Here is a 25,483-nt window from a genome sequence, read left to right on the forward strand (position 1 = left end):
GAGAGGACGAGGAAGATGAGATAAGGGAGGGTGGAGTGGAACATACCTGGCACAGCAGCGACATTCTGCAAGCCTCTGTAGATGGTCCAGGTAAGTGTCAGAGACGACTTGGCCCCTGCCTGTGCCATCTTACACTAATCTTTCCTACCTAGGGGAACGTCCACAACCAGATAATTAAAATATTTCTTCCCATGGCCCTCGCAGCGTAGAGATACCAAAGCTGGTGACAGATTATGAAGTGATAGCAGCGTTATCACATTTCACCACTGACATCTTAGGAAGGGGTTATGTTTCGGTGCTGATGCACGTTGCTCACACGTGCTACATTAGAAACACACAACACGAAGTACCTGCAGCAGGTGTGTCATGCGCGAACCACAGAGCATGATCAAGATCTGTACATTCGGGATAGAACTTGGAAGCCACGTAAGAACTCACAACTGACATAATTTTGAAAGTCTCGTGTGGAAATGGTGTAGCAATATCAACTAAAGAGCTGCCAGTTTAATGTTGTTGCAGTGTCTGTCTGACACCTCCTGCTCTAATCCGACCATCTAATCATTCTCCTTTGTTAAGTGTGAATGTGATTTCACACTTTTACCTGGTCAGGTAGCTTTTTTATTATTTAACAGCTAAGCACTTGATAATGATGCCCGGCTATTTGGCGGGAATCTCTGGGGAAGTAAAGGTGGTTCAAGGCCAGCTGTCATAAAAGTAAGGTAAATTATGTTCAAACTAAAACTTCCATTTGCCACTGGGTGAATGGAAGTGACTTGGTCTAAGCTCACTTAGGATGGAACATCACTAAGGGGTGAAATGATTAGCAAAAGAGAATTAGTCTTAGTCCCCTGAATTCCCTCTGCTCATCTTTACTTGGGAAGGTGGCCTGTAACAATTGTTTAAATGACTCCTAATTCACCATTGTGTCTCCTTAATCTCTATTCCTAAGCACACGGAGAAAGCTATCATGGTTTACCCCACCTTGTTTTTCCTTTGCAATAAAAATAACAGCAGTTTTTTATAGATAGGTGAAGTGAGTGGGAAGGGAAAGAGGCACAAGTCTACCTATCGCATGCCAACTATAATAGAAAATTAAAATAAAAAGTCTACCTATATGCTATTGTGATGTCGCAGACTATAAAAATTGAACATAGGCAGAGGAATTGCTTGGTATTCTGGAAGGAGGAAAAGGAAAGCACTTCCACTAACCAAAGAAATTAAATGTGGAGGGGAAAAAACACACAGAAGAAAAGACTGATGGCAGTGTGAGTGCCGTGTATTTGTTTTCTCGTTGTCCTAATAGACGGTGCCAAGTTTTGTGCTCTTTCTGTTTCCAATTTTGCTTTCGGTGAAGGCTTCTCGAATCTCAGCAATCCCACACATAAACATTTATCGTTATATCCATTAAGTCTTAAGGTTTTAGATTTTCAACTATGAGGGAGAACTCAGCCAAAGATGCTTGAAAGATAAATACGTTTAATTAGGGGCAGAGGATGATCATTAAAGGAAGTCTGACTGCTGCAGAAGTCATTAACAATCTTAAATGAAATTTTTATTTTTATGATAGCCATTTACATGTATAATAAGAGCCAATGATTCTTGGGAGCAGTGTGACAGAAAAAGAGTGTGGCGAGAACTCATGTAAGACATACTATTTAAATGAGCTGGTGTTCGCTATTCATATTTGTTAATGAACTAGATATGCAGGGCTATAAGAATGAATGTTCTGATGCTTTAAATTTTAATATCTAGAAATCAAGGGTAAGGACCAATTACTCGAATTTCCACCCTTAAAGGAATAATTAATAATGATATAACAAATGTGCCGCTCCAAACTTCTAAAAAAAAAAGTTTAATTTAAAAAAATTAAGATGGGTATTTGAAAAACAGCCCAAACACCAATGTCAAGCTGTAGTAGTGTGTGACCATGGCAGCTTTTCTGTGCTGGTCATAGATCATGATTCTAAATGTTTTAATATACCACAATCCATATGAATGCCTTACAAACCCTGTTAGCACCTGTGGTTAATGTTGCCTGAGATACAAATGAACAGGCTGTTCTTTTCTCTTACCTTGATGGTAAATAAACTAGCATTCTGGAGTCACAATAATTAAATAAAATGTAAATCCCTAATCTCATTGGGCTATTTGGACCCAGAAAGTTACCCGGCTATTACCTGTCTATTTCTAATGATTAGTCATGATTTATTGTCCTTTTTTTTATTGTTCCAAAAGTGGTGCCTTGATGTCTAATGAAAAGAAATTGGTCTTAAAAAGCTACTCATTGTTTATCCTGACTCTTAGATAACACATTTTTCTCCTGATAAAATATTTTTTTTATTTATTGTTCAAAACGCACACTACAGACAATAACTCTAATTCTGTTGCTGTTTTATTTAGTAGTGTTTTATCCCTGGTGCCTGGCTGTCTACCGTCCTACCTCAGCACATAGCTTCACTCTGAGATAAGCCCCTCTCCCTTGCTCCTGCTCCCTGGCTCTCTGTCCTTTGTCTGCAGGATGCAGGTTTTGAGCTGAAGAGCGCAGTGGAGTTCTTACTGTGCCTTTCCGGTTCCAGCACAATCAGAGTTTTGTGTTTAGAATTGTCCTTGACATTCTTTTGTCCCACAATGGGGTGGACACAGTGTGCTGGAAACCATGACATCATTATCACTGACACAGACTTAAATAAATCACCTGCATCTTGGCCTCTTTCTGCTTATTCAAGGATTCTTCATCTTCAGGAAGAAAGTGCCCTTTATTTTTACAAACCTTCATCCCAAGGGTGACTGGAAAATGCAAACTTTTACAAGTGTTTTAAAAATAAATATACTATGTGGTTTCAGACACAGTGTGCTGAGTCAGAGGTGTCTTGGAAAATGTTTAAGGTTAGGCGTGAGGCGGAAAGACAGCCAGGACTGCCATTAATTCAGAGGGGATATTCCTAACCTCAGAATTACTATTTTTTTTTCCTGAGTCTGGGTCACGTGGAACTTAATTAAATAGGCAGATACATAGTGTTTCAAGTACATACCTGGAAAGGCATAGTGTTTCATTTTAATAAATTGAGCTTGAAATTTAAAAAGGATAGGTTGGTGCTCAGCAAATCGAAGCAAAGTACATTCTAGGTAAAAAGTGACACCATTGCAATTGCACCATCTTTGATAAAAGAGGGTAAAGCTAAAGTTACTACAGAGTCCAGTAGACACAAATTGCCGACTACACATTTGTACACCCAGCATTTAATAATTTGGGAAGCAACCACCTACTGTAACTTCTCTTTACTTTTTCATAAGAAAATGACAATGAGGAAGGAAGTGCAGCAGAAATCTTGAACATTACCACTATTATGCAAAAAAAAATGCTGTTAACTGTTTTCCCCTCAGTGACTTGATCTCTCAGATGGAAAACTTATGATACTTCTGACTCTTAGCTACCAGAAATCACATGAGAAGAACGAGGAAGAAAGACACAAAAGCTATATTTATATCTAGTGCTGAACTTCTGAGAAATACCTTAATTTCATTCCTTGCAGAGACTGATAAAAAATATCAGACGAGGGAGCCTTTCAACCGATCAATTATTACAATTGACAATACAATTTTGCTATATATTGAACTTCTACATGTTTTATGCAAAATGTCTCTGTGAAAATAGACCTTCAATAAGAGACAAATCCAGGTCCAAGAATAAATTTAAAGTGGTTGTACAGTTTAAACAAAAACCATTCAAATGTTCTGACTGTTATATGTTCAGTGACATTAAATTAGCATCTATTTATTTTACCTATCAAGCCCATGATTTTTCAGTTCTGAAACCAGAAACAGACAAGCTGCAGGTCACTAACTATAAAACATCTATTCTAATGTTGCCATAACATTTGCTAGAACTTGTTCTTTTATCAAATGATTGCGACTAAAATGTGATGAGCAAAGGATGATTAGAATAAATTCGGGAACTCAGAGACCCATTTATAAAGTTTCTCTTGTTTTAAGTACAATAATTACCACTGGGAAATATTTATACTGGATCGTGTTTGGTTCTCATTAGTACTGTTGTTGTTAAGATACCATTTTTTTAAAAGTCCATGTTTCATTTACGTATTTGGAGGATTTTGAACTGGCCACTGTCCTTCTCTGCCCTCTCACATAAACTACAATTTGATAGGCAGAAAAGTCAAGAATCCTCCTGTTTTTCACACTCTTCCTATTAAAAAATATTGCCATTTTAGAAAATGGCCTTTTATCAGGTACGCGTCTTCAACTTTAATGTTACATATCTTCATCTTCATCAGAACATTGAGCTGTTGTTCTATCTGTATGTTTTCCTGAGAAAATGACTCTGATTATCTCCTGGGGCATAAATAAGGAAGGGAGATATTTGCAGAGGGGTTGGGGAAGGAAGCATGCTTTTGAAGGTTTTATAAAACAGTGAAACAGGTGTTTTCAATGCTTGTCTTATAAACTGGGCATTTCGAGTTTCGATATGTAGAATTAGATTTAAAAAAGAAATATGCATGCGGAGGTTAGTGCCATACAAAGGGGAGACAAGTATGAAAATAAAATAAGAAATTCTGACTTGCCTCAAACCATCCAGGGTTACTAGAGGCATAGCAGCTAGCATGGCTCTTTGTAAGTACAAATACTAGTTGCTTTTGACTCTTATTGAAAAAATAATATCTTTCCCCCTGTTTGTCACTAGAACTGCCACCAGAAGAAAAGCCCTTCATTTGCCCCAAATAAGCACCTCTGTTTTTCACAGCTTGCAGTAATGCTTAAAGTAAATAAGTTCTTGTGCAGCTAGCACTATTGGATTCATTCAATTGCTTGAACAAAGCTATTGTTTAGAGGTTTACAACAAGCCTTTTCTCTGTTTCCTTTCAAAGACTCTTCCTTGTTCCTGTGGTTGGCATGCTTAGTATAGTAAGCCTTTTTACAATTTTCAAATGCTAAAGATAATTTTCCCCCACAGAAGAAATGAAGGAAGACTATGACACTATGGGGCCGGAAGCCATGATCCAGACCACAATTAACAATGGTACAGGTAAGTGAAGCTGACCGCACCAAGCTCACATTTGCCCTGTCATATGGATCTAGCGACTCGGGGAAACACTGACCCTTCCATCTGTAATTCCATGATTTCACACTCAAGTTAGACATTACACGTCTCCTGTTTGGTTGCAAATTAGAACTCTCTATATTTTGGCATTTGATTCAGCAAATATATCTTAAACCCTTCATTTTCCTGTGAACATTGAGAAAGGTGAAGTGGATGACTAAACCCTTTCAAATCATGAGTTTGGCAAATTTCTGTAAGTAATTTTTACTTTAAAAGATTGCACAAATGATTTTAAAATCAGAATATAATAGGCTTCATCTAGGCACCACTTCCTATTTGTCACTCAGGATTCAAATGATACAGAGTAATTTTGTTTGTAAAATGTGTTGTTTTTTTCAGAAAGACAAACCAAATTTCCATGAACATCCCTCACAAAAATTGATCATTTGAGTTTCTTTTTATTCTGTCTTTACTTTTAATGCTCAGTGCCCTCTAACCCTTCCAAATAATATTGTCTAAGCAAAGGTTTTATAAAGAAACACTGGCAGTTTTAATTCTTTTTAGTGGAGCTAAAAAGAAGGACAGTGGGCAGGTAGTCAGTGGTCTTTTGTTTTCCTGGGCTCCTGTTGCAGGATGGAGTCTCCAGACAAAGTCCATGTTCTGTTCCCCAACAGCATCTTCTCTCTCATTCTCACGGCACCAGTGCAAATTTACATAGACTCGCTGTGTTTATCTCTTTTCCTGAATAAGGCTAATTATTGTTGGTGTTTCAAACAGCCCTTCACACTACCATTACAAATATTAGCATAGTGCCCAGTATTAAGGTTCTCTTCCAAAACAACACCAAAAAGTAAAATAAAATCACATAACTACTTCCACTCAACTCACCAATCGAAAAAAAAGTTACAGTTTTATGAAGTTTTAGAAGTGTGAGCAATTAAGGTTATATTCATACTTCTCTTACGTTGATGAACATCGTAATAAACCGCTCAGGCTGTGCTTCTATTTAGAATGCTTTTTTAAATAACGTACAAGGTAGTAATTCACTTTCTTGGGTATAAAATATTGAAAATCTAGTTACAAAAATAAAACTGCACAAATATGGGATTTTGGAAAAACTATAGAATCCTAATTTTTAGGTACAGCCCTGGCAGTAACTAGCTTCTGACCTAGGGCAAGTCAGTTACCCTCTTTGGAATTCACTCTCTACACCTGAAAAATAAATAGATTGAACTAGTTGCTTCTTAAGAGTGTTTCTAGTTTTAATAGTCTCTGTTGCAGGGGTACCCTCACCATGTAAAATAGAAACATGAAAAAATAACTTTATATAAAAGCATCATAATAAATACCATAAATAAGATACTTTCTACAATGTCCCGACTCATGAGATCAAATATGGGTTCATGTTTCTTTTAAAAATAAATATTAAATTTCAACTTCAAGCATAAATAAATGCTAATTTTATTACCTTTATAGGCAGTTGAAGTGTCACAAAAGTAAATTTATTCCACAAAGTGACAATTTACTGGCTGTTTTACACACTTAAAGTTTAAAGGGAAATTAATAAAAAGTGTTTCTATTTAGAAGATTTAAAAATCAATTTTGAATGTTCTTTCATCTAGCTTTAAGATGCCTTTTCTCATACTGCTTGCTACTCCTTATAGTTTATATGTATTCAGTCAATAAATAAATCAATAAGTATCCATTGACTGTCTTCTCTATGTTCACTGTTGTGGGTATGTGTGGTAGAAGACGGGTCAGGTAGTCCAAGACATGGTTATTATTTAATTTGGAAGATGAGACTAACACTCAAAAAATAATAATGAACAGTAAGTGAAAATATGTGATAAATATGCAACAAATGTCAAGAACCATAATTATTTCAAATTACGGAAGTAAGAGAAATCCCATCGTGTTAGTATTTAGAAAAGGTTTTATGATGGTCTGAAACTTGAACTAAGTACATTTTCCATAGTCATAGAGGAGTGAGGAAGAGCTTTCTAGCAAAGGAGGAGTATGTTAGCCAATGAAGGAAACTGAGATATTTATTCAGGGACTAGGAAAAGGATTTGGCCAGGTCCTAGGAGGCAATTCATGGGAAATGAAGTGAACATTTTAAGTTGAAGCCAGCTGATGGAGAACACAAAGCAACAAACACAAGTTTGGGTCATGTTACACTACCATGATTTCTTTGGGGGAAAAACCAACTAGAAGTCACTGTAGTCATTCAGGTGTAAAGTGATAGAAAGCTTGTCCTAGGGTGGTGACAATGATGAAATTAGCAACATGGCCTCTTACGGACCCATTGATTCTCTTAGTGATGGAGTCAAAATAGCTTCAAGATTACACTTTCTGTGTTTAGAATATGGTAATACTTGCTATTTCTAGATAAACAGAAAAAAAGACCCAATTTTGGGGAGAAGACCTTGAGCTGGTTTTTAGACACAAATATTTTCATATAAAGATTAGACAAATATACAAGAAAAGATGAGAATGTCCATTAGAAATGAATTGAAACCCAGGAAATCAGGGCTGGCTATAGATACTTGAGAGTCATGAAAATATATTCAGATAGTACTTAATATTTTGGGATGATGAGCCTTACAATTGAGAGTGTGTTTATTGAAACAAGTAGAAAGCTGAGGCCAGGGTTCCTGGTGGGTAGAAAGAAAAGTCAAATTCATTGAAAGAAAAAAGATTTTTAAGAGAGAAAAAATATGAAATATTCAGAAGGCAAAGAAAGAAAGTTTCAAAAGCGAGAGAATGGTCAATTCAATCAAAAGGTTCCAATAACTACAATTGTGAAAGAATGCTGAGCAAATACAATGAACTTGGTAATTGGGAATGTACTGCTGATCCTCAGTTTATAACTCAGCCCAGTTAGAGAATAATATATATCTCTTCCCAACTATAAGTTTCTATTTCTTTGCTCTAGCATCTTTTTAGATGCTAAATACATGGGAAATTGAAATAAGACATGTTTTCTGGTTGAAATTACTTATTAATGGACCACATATTTCTCTTCACCCAAGTCCTTCTGATGAGAATCCCACTGACCTCCTCTAGCCATCCCAACTTAACTGGTATCTCCCTCAATGAACTCTTATAGAACAAATCAGCTAACCTTTCCATAGAGACTGTAGTGTGTTGTTAATTAATATGTTGTCTTTTCCAAATTAGATTGCAAACTCTAAAAGCCTGGATTGTTTCTTAGGCTACCACATTGTCTATAAGTGTGCCTTAAAATTAATAGGCTCTAAATAAATGTTTTTTATTAATGAATGAATATAGAACTGTTTAACATCAGATTCCATTTTTCTTTTCTAATCAAAGCAGAGCCAGTAGACACTGGAATATATACATTTTAAAAAAGTTGCCCTAACCTTTTTGGCTCAGTGGTTAGAGTGTCGGCCCCCTGACTGAAGGGTCCCAGGTTCGATTCTGGTCAACGACACGTGTACCTTGGTTGCAGGCTCGACCCTTGGCCCCTGTTCAGGCACGTACAGGAGGCAACCAATTGATGTGTTGCATCTCTCTCATATCGATGTTTCTCTCTCATATCAATGTTTCTCTACCTGTATCTCTTCCCCTCCCTCCCACTCTGTCTAAAAATCAATGGGGAAAAAAATATCCTCAAGTGAGGATTAACAAAACAAACAAAAAAAGTTAAGCAATTTTTCTGATAAAAAATTGTTATTAACTGGAATAACTTTTAGAGGGACGACAAAGACAATGTCTCTAATATTTCTCTCTGAATGCTCATCACACAATCTTCATTCCTAACTAAACGTAAAGACAAGACCTCTGAAGTTCTTCCTCAATTTTACAAATCTACTAAATAGTAAAGTTTAACTTTATATGAATAAAATCGTCTTTTAGAATCTGAAAGCATCTCCTTCAAAATATATTCTGCTGAGTTTAAATCTGTAAGAAGAAGTGGAAAGGTTTAGTTGAATTGAATCACAGCATTCTAAAATTAAAAGTTACACTCCAGAACAATTCCTTAACTGTAATTTGATAGTTGAGGAAACTAGAAAAAAACAGAAAAAACATGCCACATAGCTAACTGATGGCAGATTTGGAAATAAATTTAAATCACCAGACATATCCTTTTGCCTCAAAAGGGTTCCCACCACTCTGAGGAGCTGTTGCTGCTAGAAACGATGGCATCATCTTTGACATTTACCTACTTTGTCTGATTAGTCATTAAACACTATGAATTCTACTGTCACACTGTCATACATGACTTGTATCATTTTAAATCCTCATCTTTCATTTGAGTATTATAATATCTTGCTAACTGGGCCCCCTGTTTTCAATTCCTAGTTTCTTTAATAACATTCTTCACCCTAGCAAAGTAAGTTAGGAGTTGTTTTTCTGACACTTAGGGCAGATGGATAATTGTAACTCATCCCCCATTCCATTTCAGACTCAACCTTGAATGGTTCTCCATTGGTTTCAGAATGAGTAGGCTTTTGAGCTGAGTTGGCACCTCCATGATCTAACTCCATCTTGCCTTTAACACCACTGCCCGGAATATACCCCAGCTCAGAAAGGCTGCTTACCATTTATACCCTTTTGCCTTTGCTCATGGTTTTCCTTCAACCTAGGAAGCCATTGTTCTTTCTTAGCCTGAAAGCTTTCTTAGCCTGACAGCATCACACACCCTCTTAAAGGCCATCTCCACCATCTCCATCTCATTGTCTCCAACTCAGGATTAACCATTCATTCCTTTCAGAGGCTTCTTATAGGATCTATTTCATTCTCTGTCATATTATATTTAGTCACCTGCAGGTATGTTTCTCCCCACTAAATTGTAAGCTACTTGAGGACAGGAATGGTATGGGGTTTTGGTTGCTTTATTACCATAAATCCTGGAATGGCCTAGGTCAGAAGTTTTGAAGAAATGAGGGAGCAAATGAGAGACAAACAACACTTGCTTTCCCTTTCACCTTTTCAAGTTGACATCTTTTTGACCCCTCACCTGAAATCACTAACCAGACAGTTTCATCTCTCATTATTCTAGTCTCTCAAACAAGAAAGACTCCATTACATTTGATTGCTCTCTAGCCTTCATGTACTCCTCTATTTCTCAGTTCACATTTTCCCAATAATTCTTTTCTCATTGTCTAAATCTCCTTCTTAGCATCCTTAATTGCACCTTAGTACCTATCGGGCAAAATCCACATTCTTCTCTGGTATTAAGTGCCATCCATTTCATACCAATAATGTTTCATTCTTATCAGACCAAATCCTTGGTAGTATCTGGAAAGAATCACATTTAGGCCAACCTGAATCTCTGCCCATGCTTTTCCTTGACACGATAATCTCTCTCTCCCTTTCCCTCCAGTCATCCAAATTGTCCCCATCCTTCAGGGCCATCTCACATCCCATTTCCTTCACGTGGTCATCCTTGAACACCCAAACCACACCAATCTCTTCCTCTCTGAAACCCCACCACCCTCAGGTGCACATGACTATTTGGGCATGCTGCATTGTTCCTCTTTATATTGTTTGCACCTCTTTCACCTACTTAATTTCATGAGGATAAAGCAATTTCTTCAGCTGTAAAGTGGAGGTAGATTATAATGATACCTACCTCATAGGATTGATTGCTGAGGTGATTAAATACATTATATATGTATATATGTATATATATATGTGTGTATATGTATATATGTATATATGTGTATATGTGTATATGTGTGTGTGTGTGTGTGTGTGTGTGTGTGTGTATATATATATATATATATATATATATATATATATATATATCTTAAAAGTGCCCCTCAAAATATTTGCTTTAAGAAGGAAACTATTCCCTGTTTTCCTCAAAGTGGCCAGTATAGCAGTGAACACACATGGTACACATTATGACTGATAAAACGAATAAATGAATAAACAAGTAATTGGTGGAGAAGAAATGGACTCTGGGAAGGAAGCCCCAGTAGGGGAAAGCATTCCCTGTGGCAGGGATTAAGTCCAGCATCTTCAGGGTGAAACCAGGATTTTAGTTCCTAAAGTCAAGTTGTTAAAGGCAAAGGACAACATTCTAGGGCAGTGGTTCTCAACCTTGGCTGCACATTAGATTCACCTGGGAATCTTTTTAAAATCCTGATTTCTGGGCCTCATCCTCCGGAAATTCTGTTTCTTTGTTACTAATGTTGTGGTCTCACCCCATAACAAAGAAACAGAATTTCTGGAGGATGAGGCCCAGAAATCAGTATTTTAAAAAGATTCCCAGGTGAATCTAATGTGAAGCCCAGGTTGAGAACCACTGTCCTAAGACCTAAGGCAGAGGTCCTCAAACTACGGCCCGCGGGCCACATGCAAATACAAATATTGTATTTGTTCCCGTTTTGTTTTTTTACTTCAAAATAAGATATGTGCAGTGTGCATAGGAATTTGTTCATAGTTTTTTTTTTAAACTATAGTCTGGAGCCTCCAACGGTCTGAGGGACAGTGAACTGGCCCCCTGTTTAAAAAGTTTGAGGATCCCTGACCTAAGGTATCACTACTTTTGACAACAAAGTTAGATTAGCATCATAGCAAAATTGACTTATAACAACATAAAGCATTGAAAACTCTTATGTATATTAATAATTTCCCACATTTCATTTAATGTTTCTACATTTGTTTTAATATTTTTAAAATGAAAGAAATTGTATGTTTTAACACATAAGACAAAGCATATATTTTCACAAGGAATCTTACATCTTTCCGATGTTAATCAGACTCAAATTCAGAATGAAATTATTATGTAGAAGTTTTAAGAGTGTGTGAAAAAATTGTTTTCCAAGAAGATTAGAGAACTGGAAAAACCTAGGAGCATTATAAACATGAGTTTGCCTGAGAGCTAGTAGTAACAAGGATCTATAGTAGGTACATGGTGATCATTAGCATTAATGCAGTTTCACGTGCATATCAAGACCCAAATAGGCCCCTGTTGTTTCCTCTTTGAAAGTGTGAAAGTTATATTTACTCAGACAATCTACTACTCCAGTTATAAAGGGCTATTAATAACCACCTGCACCGCTGCTTCCTTTGCTGGGAAAGGAAAAACACCTTGCGTCTAGAAACCGGGCAAAGCCAATTTAGGTCTCCGTTCTTAATCTTACATAATGCAAGCCAATTATTGTCCAAGAAGTAACCATATATATTGACTCTAGATATAGTCATTAAATGTGCTTCCAATATTTTAAGAATAATGTATACCTGCTTTTACATATGAAAGGCAAATGTTGTTTTGGGGTGCTCCAGATTCTAGAGTCAGATAAACTACATTTGAATTTTGTCTCTACCAATTACTAGTTACATGAACTTGAATATATAATAAGCCTTCATTACTACATCACTGAAGTGGAAATAATGATTCCCTGTGTACAAAGTCTCATTGTAGGGATTAAGTGGCAGAGCATTTTTAAAGTACTTAATACAAAGCCTACCATATACTACGCTCACCTGTTTTGTTTTTGCCTGTTTGCATGTACAAGTAAGATGTAAACTATATTATTCATTAAGAAATACTGCAAATGCTTTCTGAACTGTTTTCTCCCTTCACATTGGCTCCTCACAGACTCCTTCTCTAGAAAACAAAAATACAATATTTAACAAATTTAGAGTGGAAGGACTAACCAGTCCATTTTAAGAGCCTTTGCTAATTACATTCCTTTGACATCTTAGAAAACTACTCAGACAAGTTTTAGTACAAGTTTCTTTTCACTGTCCTCACAATGCATTTGAGGTTAAAATATGAAGATTAAGAAGGAATAGCTTAATTTTCTATCTGACATCATCTTTAACTAGCATCCTTTTTTTTAATGTGGAAGAGGTTTTGGTAGTCTTTATAATGTTTGTATATAATGATGATGAAAGCTATTAGAGATTTTCTTTTACTTGGTCACTGATTAGCTCAGGAATCATATTTTTTTTTCTTCTGTCCTTTATAACAGTCAATAAACAAAGAATAAAATATTTGTCACTTGTTAATAACCACTAAAATACTTCCATTCATTCTCTTCAGTCAGAGTGTTTGTTTAGTTGTTTAGTGCAGAATTTGAACTGAGGCTTAAGAAAGAAACTTTAAGGAAATAGAAAATCTAATTCCAGTCTTTAAGGAATGAATAATCTTACAGTGTCAATAGAAAAAACTAAAAATGAAAGAAATTGTATGTTTTAACACGTAAGACAAAGCATCTATTTTCACAAGGAAACTTACATCTTTTCGATGTTAATCAGATTCAAATTCAGAAAGGCAACATTTATAAATAAGTGTATCCTCATTAACAACTCAGATTACTAGTCACTTAGGGAGACCCTACTAGGTGCAAGGCATTTTGTTAGGCATCATGAAAGATACAATGAATAATCACTGTCATTAAGGATTTACATTCAATTGGGTGAATAAAACAATGGTGGATGAGTAAGAAATGTGTGTAAACTGTTTAGCACAATGTTAGACATACTAAATGTGTAATCATTGCTAGCCATTCTTATTAATTATTTTAATAATATATGGATTAAGATGTTTATTTGAAACACAACAAGCTATATAGGTTCAGGTGAAAAGTGTTCCATATTGCAAAGAGCTTCTGATAGAGTATAAGATCAATTATTGGGGACGTGAAGACAGGAGGTTGTAAATTTTAGGGAAGATTCTCTTCAGGAAAAAGCCTTGCTGAACATGCCTCTGCAAATGAGAGCAAGAAGGAAAGGCTGAAAATGTGAGAATGGGTGAAAGATGAAGTAGGTTATCAGAAGAGCTGTGAGGGGATAGCTCTAGAAGGTAGCCTTGGCTATGGGAAGAGACACATGTTTAGCAATAAAATTTAAAAAGAAAGGAAGAATAATGGCAGATTTTTTTGGTTGAACTTAAGGTAGTTTAGGGAATTCACATCACATGAGTTGCATTCTTTGTGGTAAGTAGGAAAAGAACTCATCAGTTGACAGACAGTAAGGGAATGAGAGAGGGTTGGAATATTGAGGAGTGAAAATGTAGGGTAGTTGCTGTGGACAATGTATGGAAATTCAATTATCATCATAAAAGAGTATCCTATTTTGATAACATAGACTGAAATAAGTCAATACAATTATTAAAGCTTCTTTAGACATTTTGGATACTGTAGGGGCAGGGAAAATGAGCTAGATTTTAATTTTTCAGGTAAGAATGTAAGACTAGAAGATAGGGATGGAAGTGATTTCAGGCTCCTAGGTGAACTAAGACAAGTATAAAATCAGAATGGGTGAAATAGACTGGAGGACTTGTCAGGGCCTGATTATCACAATGAAGTACCTGTTTCAGGGAATGAGGAATGCAATGATGGGAAAGGACAAACAGTTGAAATCAGAGATTGAAAGTGTCAAGTTTTGGTTTATAGAGACAGAATTGTCCCAGGGTTAGCCTAGTACCAAGGTATGGCCACCCATGTTGCTGAACTAGAGAAAGTCAAAGCACTATGAAGCAGGATTCCCCCCTGGACTATCTTTTGAGTAATGAAGTTTTCCAAAATGACAATAATGGTGGCCTGGGGTAAATATAATGCTAGGACGGGTGTCATTTTACCAGAGTTATATAGATAGTATTATAAAACATAATGGAGAAATGGATGACTTAAACTTCAAAAAATACGACTAGAGATTGGAGGCTTTTTGAGGGTAGAGGTTAAGTTTGCTCTTCTCCGTAGTTCCTCTCAGTAGGCACAGTGTTCACATAGCCTTGGTGGTTGATAAACAGGTTATTTGTTGAATTAATGGATAAATGAATAAACAAATAGATGATGAACAAATTAATAAAATAGGAACACTGCTTTGAATGGGTAGTGTGAATTAAGGAGCATGTTGACCCATCCTCTTTGCTCTTTGTGTGAAGAAAGATGAAAGCAGGAGTAGCTCAGTTGGCAAGGCTGTGAGGGATGGGAAATTATCAAGGGAAGACACAGTTTCATTCATTGGAAGAAGTGGAACGCATAGAGGAAGGTATCATTAAGCATGTGGGAGGACAAACAAGTAATATGCGAGATGGGAAAGCAAAATGAACCGTGAATAAAATCTCTAATCCTAAGTTAAACTTGAGATATTTTTATTTACTAGAACCATAATAGTTAATACAAATTCACCTTTGCAAGGTGCTTCATGAACTTACTCTATATTGAGTGCTTTTAGAAACATGATTAAAAATAAGAAAAATCCAAATTAGGAAAATTTACAATTCTTAAATATTAAATGGAATTTTAAATAAAATCTCAAATGGTGAATTTGAAGTACTTTTATGATGTTTTTGTTTTGCCCCAATAGACTGAGACATGGATTAACCAGTAAGAAATAAGCAGGAACATGAAAAAAAGAGAGAAAAAAATTTTAAATGTAATCTTTTATTTACATTGAATTTGGCATTTACATTGGCTTTCCCCATACAAATTTCATGGTGTTTTAATGTTGTTTAGAACTATTTATAATGTCATAGTGAACTTTTCAGCATCTAGAAGCTATTCAGGTCATAACCAAGCAGTTAGGCATGATGAGAAACTAAAAAGATGGGGTTCTCTCATTCTTTCCCTCATAATGAGTCATTATAATATAGTTGAAAACTAATGGGTTAAGAGTGAGGACACATGAATTCTTCATCCAGCTCTTCTGGAAATCATTTGTGTCACTTTGCATGAATTGTGGGCCTCACTGTACCTTAGTTGTGTCATCTGGTAAATGAGGAAATTCAACTAGAAATTTTGGACTCCATGCCACCCTACCCCTCTTTCTAATAACATTTTACCAGAAAGCAGGGACAAAGAAACAAAAATCACAGCGCTTCTATAGTTGGTGTGGGAGGGGGCGTTCTCCAGGATCCTGCCTCATGGTATCATACCCAGGAGAGCATAGTCACGGGCCCTGAGCTTGAAGGGCCTCACTCTTGGCCCATTGCTTTGCTGTTGGCATGTTGCACTAGGCCCCACAAATGATGTAGCCAGACCTGCTTATACCTCAGAAAATGCACTATGATAATAGCAGAGTGTAAGCCAGCATGGGAAGGGCTGGGGTCAGGGATTGGAGTCCTAAAGTATCACATAGAAACACGAACTCTGTCCAGGTTTACAGAGTCTTTCCAGGTCTCTACTGAAAAATTGAATCCTGAGTACAGACCTAGACCTAGATTCAAAATCTTGCTTGAGCAAGAAGCGTTATGGGCCAACTCTCCTCAATTGGCAATATTAGTGGTGAGGTTAGCAGGCTAGCAAGCAGTTAAGCCTCCTTAAGCACGAATTCCGAGTCATATCATTAACACAGAGAAAGTGGGGGAAAGAGTAAGACATTTTCTGTACCTTTATTATCATCTTGGTTTAAAAAGTTCCAAGTCCTCTTATTACTCTTACATGGAGATTAAATTTAAACTTTTTAATTAGCTAGCTTTCTTATATGGGTAACAGAAGCCACACAATTTTGATCGTGAGGTATTTCTCAGCAAGGCTTGAGGGGATGTATAGTGTTAACCAATTGTGCAAGATCAGCTTATTAGATAATTCCATTTAGTACCTACATACTTAACAAGGGGTCATATTAATATAAAGCATGTCATTTTCTTCTTTTGTATGATAGCGATCACATTGTTATATGATGGAAGAGTTTTATCATCTAAGTCAGATATGTCACGCAAATTATCGTTTTAATTTTTAAGTTAATTTCCTACAATGAGTTTTCAAAAATAAAGTAGAGAAAAGAGAGGTTCCGAGCAGGGAAAACAGAAGGAGCCCTTGGCAGGTTGGACGGGAGGGTCATGTTCAGACTATAATCAGTGTACACCAAGAAGAGCCTGTCACTTCCTGGCTGGTGAATGCTGTGGTTTTATTTGCTTTGTTTGTGATTAGAAGCAGCTAACTTCACAGCAAGGATTCCCACATAAAAGAACTGACATCCCAAGCTTTTTGAGTGTCCCCCTCTTTCATTCAGCAAATACTCAATAAGCGCTGTGTTCCTTGTGGCATCGTCTGTAGTTTCCAGGCAGCTCCAAAATATAGTTTCTAAATCTGTGGATGTGGATCCTCCATCAGAAAGCTGTGTTTGTTTGAGTTTTTAATCTAGAAGAATATGGCAAAAAAAAAAAAAGAGAGCAAATTGATTAGTGCCATGGTCCGCAAACTGTGGCTCGCGAGCCACATGCAGCTCTTTGGCCCCTTGAGTGTGGCTCTTCCACAAAATACCACGTGCGGGCGCTCATGTACAGTGCGATTGAAACTTCGTGGCCCATGCTCAGAAGTCGGTATTTTGTGGAAGAGCCACACTCAAGGGGCCAAAGAGCCGCATGTGGCTCGCAAGCCGCAGTTTGCCAACCACTGGATTAGGGTGATTAATTAAGTGAAATTATGAAATTCTGAAACTTCAAGGATACCCCAGAAAGCATATGCTGGTTCATTTTGCAGGTGAGGATATAAAAACAATAAGCAGCTGAGCCACTATGAGGAGTCCAGTGACCCAGAACCTGGTCTAATCATTGACTTACTGAGCATTTGCTGTGTGCTGGGCACCGTGCAGGGACCTAGTAATAAAATCTGCATAAGACATGATCCATGCCTCTGCCAGCTCACAGACATGTAAACAACAGATATCAAGGTGATATGAGTTCGAAAACTGAGATATGCAGATGATATTCAGTCACTGCAGGCCTAGGGTATGAACTCGGGATGAAATAGTCGGGAAGGCTACCTGACATAGGAGCAGTTTTGTGCTGTTTCGCAAAACCATGTTACTGAATGCTTGTTGAGCCATGTGAGTCAGAGGACTGAATTCCCAGAGTAGTGATTCTTAAACTGGGTGAGTATCAGAATCCGCTGACAGACTTGTTAAAACACAGATTGCTGATTTCATAGGTCGGAGTTCGAGCCTAAGCAACTGTATTTCAAACAGGTTCCCAGGTAATACTCATGCTTCCAGCCTCGAGACCCCATTTTGAAACACTGCCTTAGCATCCGTACATGTTGTGTAACATGAAAAGCTCACGGAATTGCTGGGCAAAAACATCTCACTTTATAAACCTCCTTAAAATATAATAAAATAGCCTATGAGTCTTTTTGGTAATATACCAATTCCAAATTTTTAGATTCTACAGTACTGTGAAAGATAATACATATTATCTAACTGGGAATTTTTTTAACGGCATGGTGTCTGTAGGATATATAGCAATCACAACTGTCTAAGGGTTAGTTGTCTCTCCATCTTGATATTCACAAGCCCCTGATATAAAGCTAACTTTAAAATTAGACTCGGTCCCTGGCTGGGCTACTTCCTGGTGTTGGGGGAGATATTTGATCCTGCAGAGTAGTACGGATTCCTATCTCCCCGCTCCTTCTGCAACTCTCTCTCCTAAAGCTCTTGCACGTGGGACTCTCATTGGCATCAGAACACGTGTTCCCCCGAGAAAGCCATGTCAGAGCAGGCGTGGAGAGAGCAGCCCAGACCCTGTACGAATTCCCAAGAAGGGAAGAAGACTCTGTCGCTTTTGAGGAGCCTTCCCTGGCTTTACACACACCTCTGCAGCAGTCGGAGGCTCTGGTGGGCTGCCCCGAAGCTCTGTAGTGAGAACAAGATCACCCTCGGCCCTCACGGTTGTTTCTAGATGTCTGGCACCAATATGCATATTGGGAGCCTTCTGCAGAAAGGCACACATGCGTGTTGTTTTTTATGATGAAATGCTTATACTCCATTAGTCAGTCAACTTTAAACCAAGCAGCATGAGAATTTTTATTTCTCAACAAATGCTGAGCATGGGCTTCTTCCTAAAAAATTCAGTACACATGACTACGTTAAAAATAGTTTTCTAATCACATAAAATGTTGTTAGTAAACAGACAAGTTTTCAAAAAGATGATCAATAGTTACCTATATTTGTGATAGTTTCTTCTGGTCCCTTCGCCTGGATATATGAAGTGAGTGAATGCCAGATGACATATCATTTCTGCATCATACAGAGGAAGTATCCATACACATGTATATAGATATTATCCCTGGCAATACATATATGCATTTATATGTCTATACGTTGATGGTTCACAAACATTTTATGTAAGTGTCTCTACATATAAGAGTCACAGAACTAGGCAAAAATTATTAATCAACATGATTGCATCCTACCCCAACCACACTCTGGCACTAGTACCCACTCAATAAACAGTTATTAAACACGGGGATGGATGAATGACTCCACTCAGGCTTTTACATATACTTGCTTCAGCTCTTCTAGAGCCTCCAAGATATTTTCCTTTCCAGAAGAATTATTTATTCATTTTGATGTTTATTAAAATGGCTTAGCATAATATTCAAATATATTTCTTCAATCTCTAATGAAAATTAAAAACATGCTGAGTACTAGACAAGTGATAATAGAGTACCTGTCTTCCTACATGAACCCATACTTGTTACAAATAATGAAAATAAATGTTGAGGCAATAAAAATAAAGAGAGGAAAACAGAAAAGGAGAAGGATTAAGTCTCATAATTTAACTACTTTGTAAACACTAAGTAAAATTCACTTTTAAGAATTTTTGAGAAAGTATCTTAAAACAACTCAATTATGGGTGTGTGTGTGTGTGTGTGTGTGTGTGTGTGTGTGTGTGTGTGTGTCTGATTTGAAGACCAATATATCTCTTTTATTTAGAGTTCTGTTAACATTGCCTGTTTTTATTTATTTTATTATCGTTGTTGTTATTTTGTCCTCACTCGAGGATATTTTTTCCATTGGTTTGCAAGAGTGGGATGGTGACAGAGAGAGAGAGAGAGAGAGAGAGAGAAACTTTGATGTGAGAGAGACACATCAGTTGGTTACCTCCTGCATGGGCCCTGACCAACTAGGGCTGTGGATCAAACCTGCAACCCAGGTATGTGCCCTTGAACAGGAATCAAACCTGTGACCCTTTGGTGTGTGGGCTGACACTTTAACCATTGACCCACACTGGCCAGAACAATATTGCCTGTTTTTTAATCAATAACTTTTAAAATCAGTCCATAGTGATAACTACTATTATCTAACAATATCAATCTCAGCTAGCTGGTGTGACTCAGTGGTTGGGCATTGACCTATGAACCAGGAGGTCATGGTTCAATTCCCAGTCAGGGCATATGCCTGGGTTGCAGGCTCGATCCCCAGTAGGAGGTATGCAGGAGGCAGCTAATCAATGATTCTCATCATTGATATTTCTATCTCTCTCTAAAAGTATATTTAAAAAATAAAAAAAACAATCTTTATCGTAAGCTAGACATAAAGGCATTTATCAAAGTGTTATTGATAAGCAACATTAGTGAGAGAGAGACAATCATATTTACAAGAAATTTGAGGCTTTTTCACTTGTAGAGACCTAGAAATTTAACCTAACAATAATAAAATATGTGTGGCTATGAGGAAACATTTTTAATTAATGAAATTCTTTTTTTAGACAGAGAAAGTTTACTTGACCTTCAGGAAAGTGGAGATATTTGCAAGACATTAGGGTAAATTTTAGGACTAAATACAAAATCTCTGGAGAAGGTATGGGAAGAAATTACTTGAGGCTTCTTGCGAATTTTATTATGGTTTGATCATAAATACCATGCAAATATCCTTTGTCAGTGTGTTTTGGCAGTTCTTCCTAGGAGACCAAGGAGTGAAGAGGATTAAAAAAAAAAGAAAGGAAAATGAGGTTGATTTTAGACTAGAAAAATGCACTGGGGAATTCTATAACTTTTTAGCCAATTTTCTACCTCATTCCTGTGTCCACTATACAGTATTACAAAATCTTTACAGAAACCAAAACTGCAAACTTCAAATTGAATCAAAACTTCATCTCTACCAACAATGTTGAGAATAACAAAAATGTAATCTCATCATTGTTCTACTATAGCAGTTAGGGTGCTTTGGGGTCTCAGAGACTAAACACTCTGGCCTAAGGTTAGAAAAGGGAATGTCCCTGGTCACAGAATGTAGGGAGGTTGACCACAGAGCTCTTGGAAGAAGAGGTGCACCTTGACCTCCGAAACAAATACAGCTAAGAGTGTCCTGTCTGGACCTGCTGTTTGTCTCTACTTCTGTTTACCTGCGTCATCCTCTCTCTTCATAAATCTTATTCTACATGGGATATATGAATTCCTTTGTTGTACCTCTTATAGCTATAGTCACTTGTGGGGACTAAACTTCTTTGATGCTCTCTTTGGAACAAAGTCCTAAAATCATAGGGAAGGGATTGGTCCAGGCTACCCCTGGACCATGTGGTCTGTTGAATGCCTCCATTCAGATTAGTCCACTTCACGTGCAGCTTAATTCACTGTGACTAGGGGAGCAGGATCATGCAATAATAACATGGCAGCTGCCATGGGTATCATAAGGCTTGGCAACAGGGAAAATGGGGAGCCGTTCCCAGGCAAAGGGGAATGGTGTGGCGTGAGGCAGGAAAAACCCACATTATATTCATGATGATTATACGTAGTTCATGGAAGGCTAGGGTCTAGCCCACTTAAATGACTCTAGATGTTGAGATACATAACTCGCATACCTATACCACATGAAGCAAAGTCCTGATGGAGCAAACAGAATAAATGATTGAGTGCTATCTTCCTCATGAAACTCTTTTTGAATACTTATGTGGGCCCTATCGAATGAACTCTTGCAAGTATTTATGATGGCCACTACAGAGTTTATCACATAATTGTTCTACAATTGTTTGAATAGTAGGTCTAAGTTTCTAGCTCAACTATAGGTATCTTATCTTATGCTTCTTTTGACTGGAAGACTTCTACATCAAGATTAGTGTTAAGGACATAATTTATTCCACATATAGTCCATAAATGATTTTTGAGAGCCTAATTGTTAGGCAACATCCTCAGTCATGATACAGAGATAATCAAAGATGATCCTTAAAGAAAGCACACGATTTCATGTTTTTTGTCTCCATGTCACTTGACATAGAAGTCTAGCATGGCCAAATTTGATCTAGCAAGTGAATTGCCTCTCCAAACACCAGTGATGTATCTAAATGCAGTTTAGTTTGCCTATCCAGAAAAATCAGAATTTCCCTCCCTTTTAAGCCAAAAAGCTATTAATGCAAATCCAAATTAATTTGCATTTGATTGCATTTCTGATGGAAACATTCATGTGCAAATCAAAATTCATGCAAAAATAGCCAGATAATTCAAATAGTTGCTGAAATATCAAGATAAAATTAGGATGTTAAATGTACATCTATCATATCTACTAGGACTAAGGACCTTTAAATGGGACAGTGCTCTTGAAATGAGTCACGTCTTGAACATTTAACATTTGAGTAGATCTGGGTTCAGAAGAGAGCTACTGCATTACTTTCTACCGCCAGAGTGCTGAAAAAGAAGTCAGTCATTGGTCAAATCCGTTAAGTTGTTCAAAACAGGTTCACCTGGATCCACCATTTTTCCCCCTTTATCTTTTTCTTGCCCTTAAAAACAAAAAATTTTGATAGATCTGAAGTGATTTTGATTAGCCCAAACCGTGGACAGATAGTTTGTTCAAGTCGGCAGTTGCTTCATACTTTCTAGTGACTTAATGGTGCAAGTTAAATGACACCATCACAATCATCACCAATAAGTATGTTTTGGGAAACATCCACAGCATCATGAGTATACCAGTGGAACAGTGATCTGACTTATTCTTCTAAAAAAAAATATTTAAGATTTAAGATTCCAAGATTCCAAGAAAAGATTTAAGCCAAATTTTAAGATATAAATTATTAATCCACTATTGCACATTCCAAAGCTATATTTGAAGGACATATAGGTCTTGGAATCACACCATTGCTCTTGTTGAAATTAACAGAAGTTGCAGTGGCAACAGAGAAAAGTTTGAGATCACCGTATTTAGGATTCTTAGCACTTAGTTTAATAGTCTACAAAGTGTAATGCTCCCCGGTTCTCTTTTATTTGATCCAAAGTATTAGCTTATAGTTTCAAGTCTTTTTAGCATTCCAGTGGTTCTACTTTGGGGAATGTCACCTACCGTACATCAAATTTGAAAAACCTGAACATGAAGGAGGATCTTAGCCTCATCCTCTTTGGCACGCCCGGTTCTTCCCCAACACTAGTGATTTTACTTCGGAAGTATCTCTCAAATCTAGCCATTTCTCGTGTAGTCTCTATCACCAATTCCTTAACTTTTATCTTTTGCAATCCTTGTCACGCCATAGCTGGATTTGTCATTTAAAAATGCAGATAATCCATAATTCCATCCAACCATTCCCCTTGCTTAATACCCTTCAATGTCTTCCTGTTTCTCTTAGAATAAAACCCAAACCCTTAACAGGGCTGACACAGGCCACATGGTCTGGTTCCTGCCTGCCCCCTCACCCTTGCATCACGCTGGTCCGCTTTCACTCTGCACTCCAGCACTGCCCTTTCAGATCCTGGGATGTACCATGTCCTTCCAGTCACCACTGCTCTTCCCTAGCTCCTAATTTAAAACTTCAGGCATTTCCATTAAAGCTTTCCGGACCTTCCAGGCCCCATCAGGTCCCCCTGTTACTTCTTCCATGCCACCATGCAACTTCCTTTCATTATACTTGAGTTTGTAATGTCATATTTGTTTTTGAGACTATATCACTTGTATTAACTGCTCTCGTGGCTTTCTGAAGTATGAGACTGGATCCGTTTTTTGCTTATCCAAACAAGACCAGATGAGTGTCACATACCAGGCATTCAGTAAATACTTGTTGAATTCATGGAAGGTTCCACTTCCTATTCGCATCTATAATTCACACGTTCATAACAGTGAAAGCCAAAAATAAAAATAAAAATGGACTGACTTGCTTGAAGATCACCCTGCCACAAATTGCCAGAGAGAATTAGTATAGCGAGTTCTGTGATATCTTTTATGGCAGAGAAGGCGAGATGAAGAATACGGTGTTCTCAAGGTTAACTGCTCTCAGAAACTGTGAAAGTGGAACTCCACCATGAATTGTACAAAGCAAAGGACTTTCTGTCACCTCCTTGTAGTGGAGAATAATGTAACAGACACTCTGCCAACTCTGTCTTATGCATAAAAATTTTATTTAGATTGTTTAAGCCCCACTCGTTTCGGAAACATACCTAGTAGTTTCAAATATACACAGTCTTGTCACACAAGTTGCTAAAATTGATTTATAACTATTATTCATTTCATGGGAATAGAGTCATAATTACAGTATTTAAAAGTAACATCAAACTCACACAGCCATATAGCCATTTTCTTAGCTTACCCTGTTACCTCTTATTTCTATCAGTCATGAGCTTAATTTTATTTGCAGCAGCTTTAAAATACTGAGCTACATATTGAAGTTATAGCATAAGATAAACTGCCACATTCCATGATTTTTTTAAACACAGTCCCAGCATTGTCTCTCTAGGAATATCTGTGCTTTTGCATCTGTCTGGGAGTATGTAGTCCTGGTTGTCTGTGATATTCAGAGTGGAGCGTTAAGAGCTTATATTTAGCAACAGGATGTAGCTGTGGTTAGGGACGTTAAGTTTAGTGGACAATAAAAAATTAAATATACCTTTATTAAAAGAGAAGGAAGTTTTATATAGGCTATTAAAGTAGCTCTGAGCTAATATTATCTCTCCCGCTTATGAATCTTAGAATGTAGTTCAGCTTTTTCAAAAAATTTCCCTAGAAATCATTTGTGAAATTATGTGGACGAGTATCCCTGGAAAAAGAAAATAAAACTTGCCTATGTAACTTAAAGCAAAGTCCTCTTTTTTTGTATATAGGAGTACACATGTAACCCCAAACCAGTCACCTGCAACATTTCTTACAAACAAACTAGGCATTTGTAGTCTTTTTGTAAGTTACCACGTCTTCCTAGCAATGATGTAAGCAGACTTGGACTCCTAGGAGGAAGGCCCTGAAAACACATGTCTTCTCCTTTTATGATTTCAGTTAAGAATGCAAACTGCACAGCAGACTTTGAGGAATACTTTGCCAAAAGGAAACTGGAGGAACGCGATGTCCACGCGGTCAGCATCGAGGAGTACCTTCAGCGCAGTGACACCGCCATCATTTACCCAGAGGCCCCGGAGGAGCTGTCTCGCCTTGGCACGCCCGAGGCCAATGGGCAGGAAGAAAATGGTGAGGCTGTAATTCATTTTTAGCCACTACACTGACCTCTGCAGCTGTTACAATTACAAATGCACTACATGCCTGGGTGTTTACCTTAAAATTTGAAGAACAGCTGCAGAGGCATGGAATTTCATGAGCAAAGATTAGAACTGTAATTTTAGGGTATTGTGAAATTTTTTTTGTCAGCAAATTTGTGTCATTTGTACATCCAATAAAGAACAAGAACAATTAGAGCCTATTTCTACGAGATAAAAATATCTAAATGGATTCCCATCTTTCTGAAATATTCCACTTTTCAAGGCAGAAACACACACACACACAGGAAAGTTTAGAAAGACTGACCCTAACCTTTTG

At 37.3% G+C, this 25,483-nt stretch overlaps 1 protein-coding gene across 6 annotated transcripts in view; it reads left to right on the forward strand.

The window, feature by feature from the left end:
- The window catches only part of ZEB2 (zinc finger E-box binding homeobox 2), a 134,834-nt gene that overhangs the window by 90,038 nt on the left and 19,313 nt on the right, over positions 1–25,483 (forward strand). For 5 of the 6 annotated variants that reach the window (XM_059704546.1, XM_059704549.1, XM_059704547.1 and 2 more), the window contains 3 exons: positions 1–90; positions 4,970–5,041; positions 24,950–25,138. The exon at positions 1–90 is cut by the window's left edge and continues 168 nt beyond it. In XM_059704546.1, the coding sequence (XP_059560529.1) occupies positions 1–90; positions 4,970–5,041; positions 24,950–25,138 (351 nt within the window). The remainder of the gene's footprint in view (positions 91–4,969; positions 5,042–24,949; positions 25,139–25,483) is intronic. The other variant, XM_059704545.1, reaches the window with a different exon arrangement.

This window comes from Myotis daubentonii, chromosome 7, assembly GCF_963259705.1.
Source record: "Myotis daubentonii chromosome 7, mMyoDau2.1, whole genome shotgun sequence".
NCBI lineage: Eukaryota > Metazoa > Chordata > Mammalia > Chiroptera > Vespertilionidae > Myotis > Myotis daubentonii.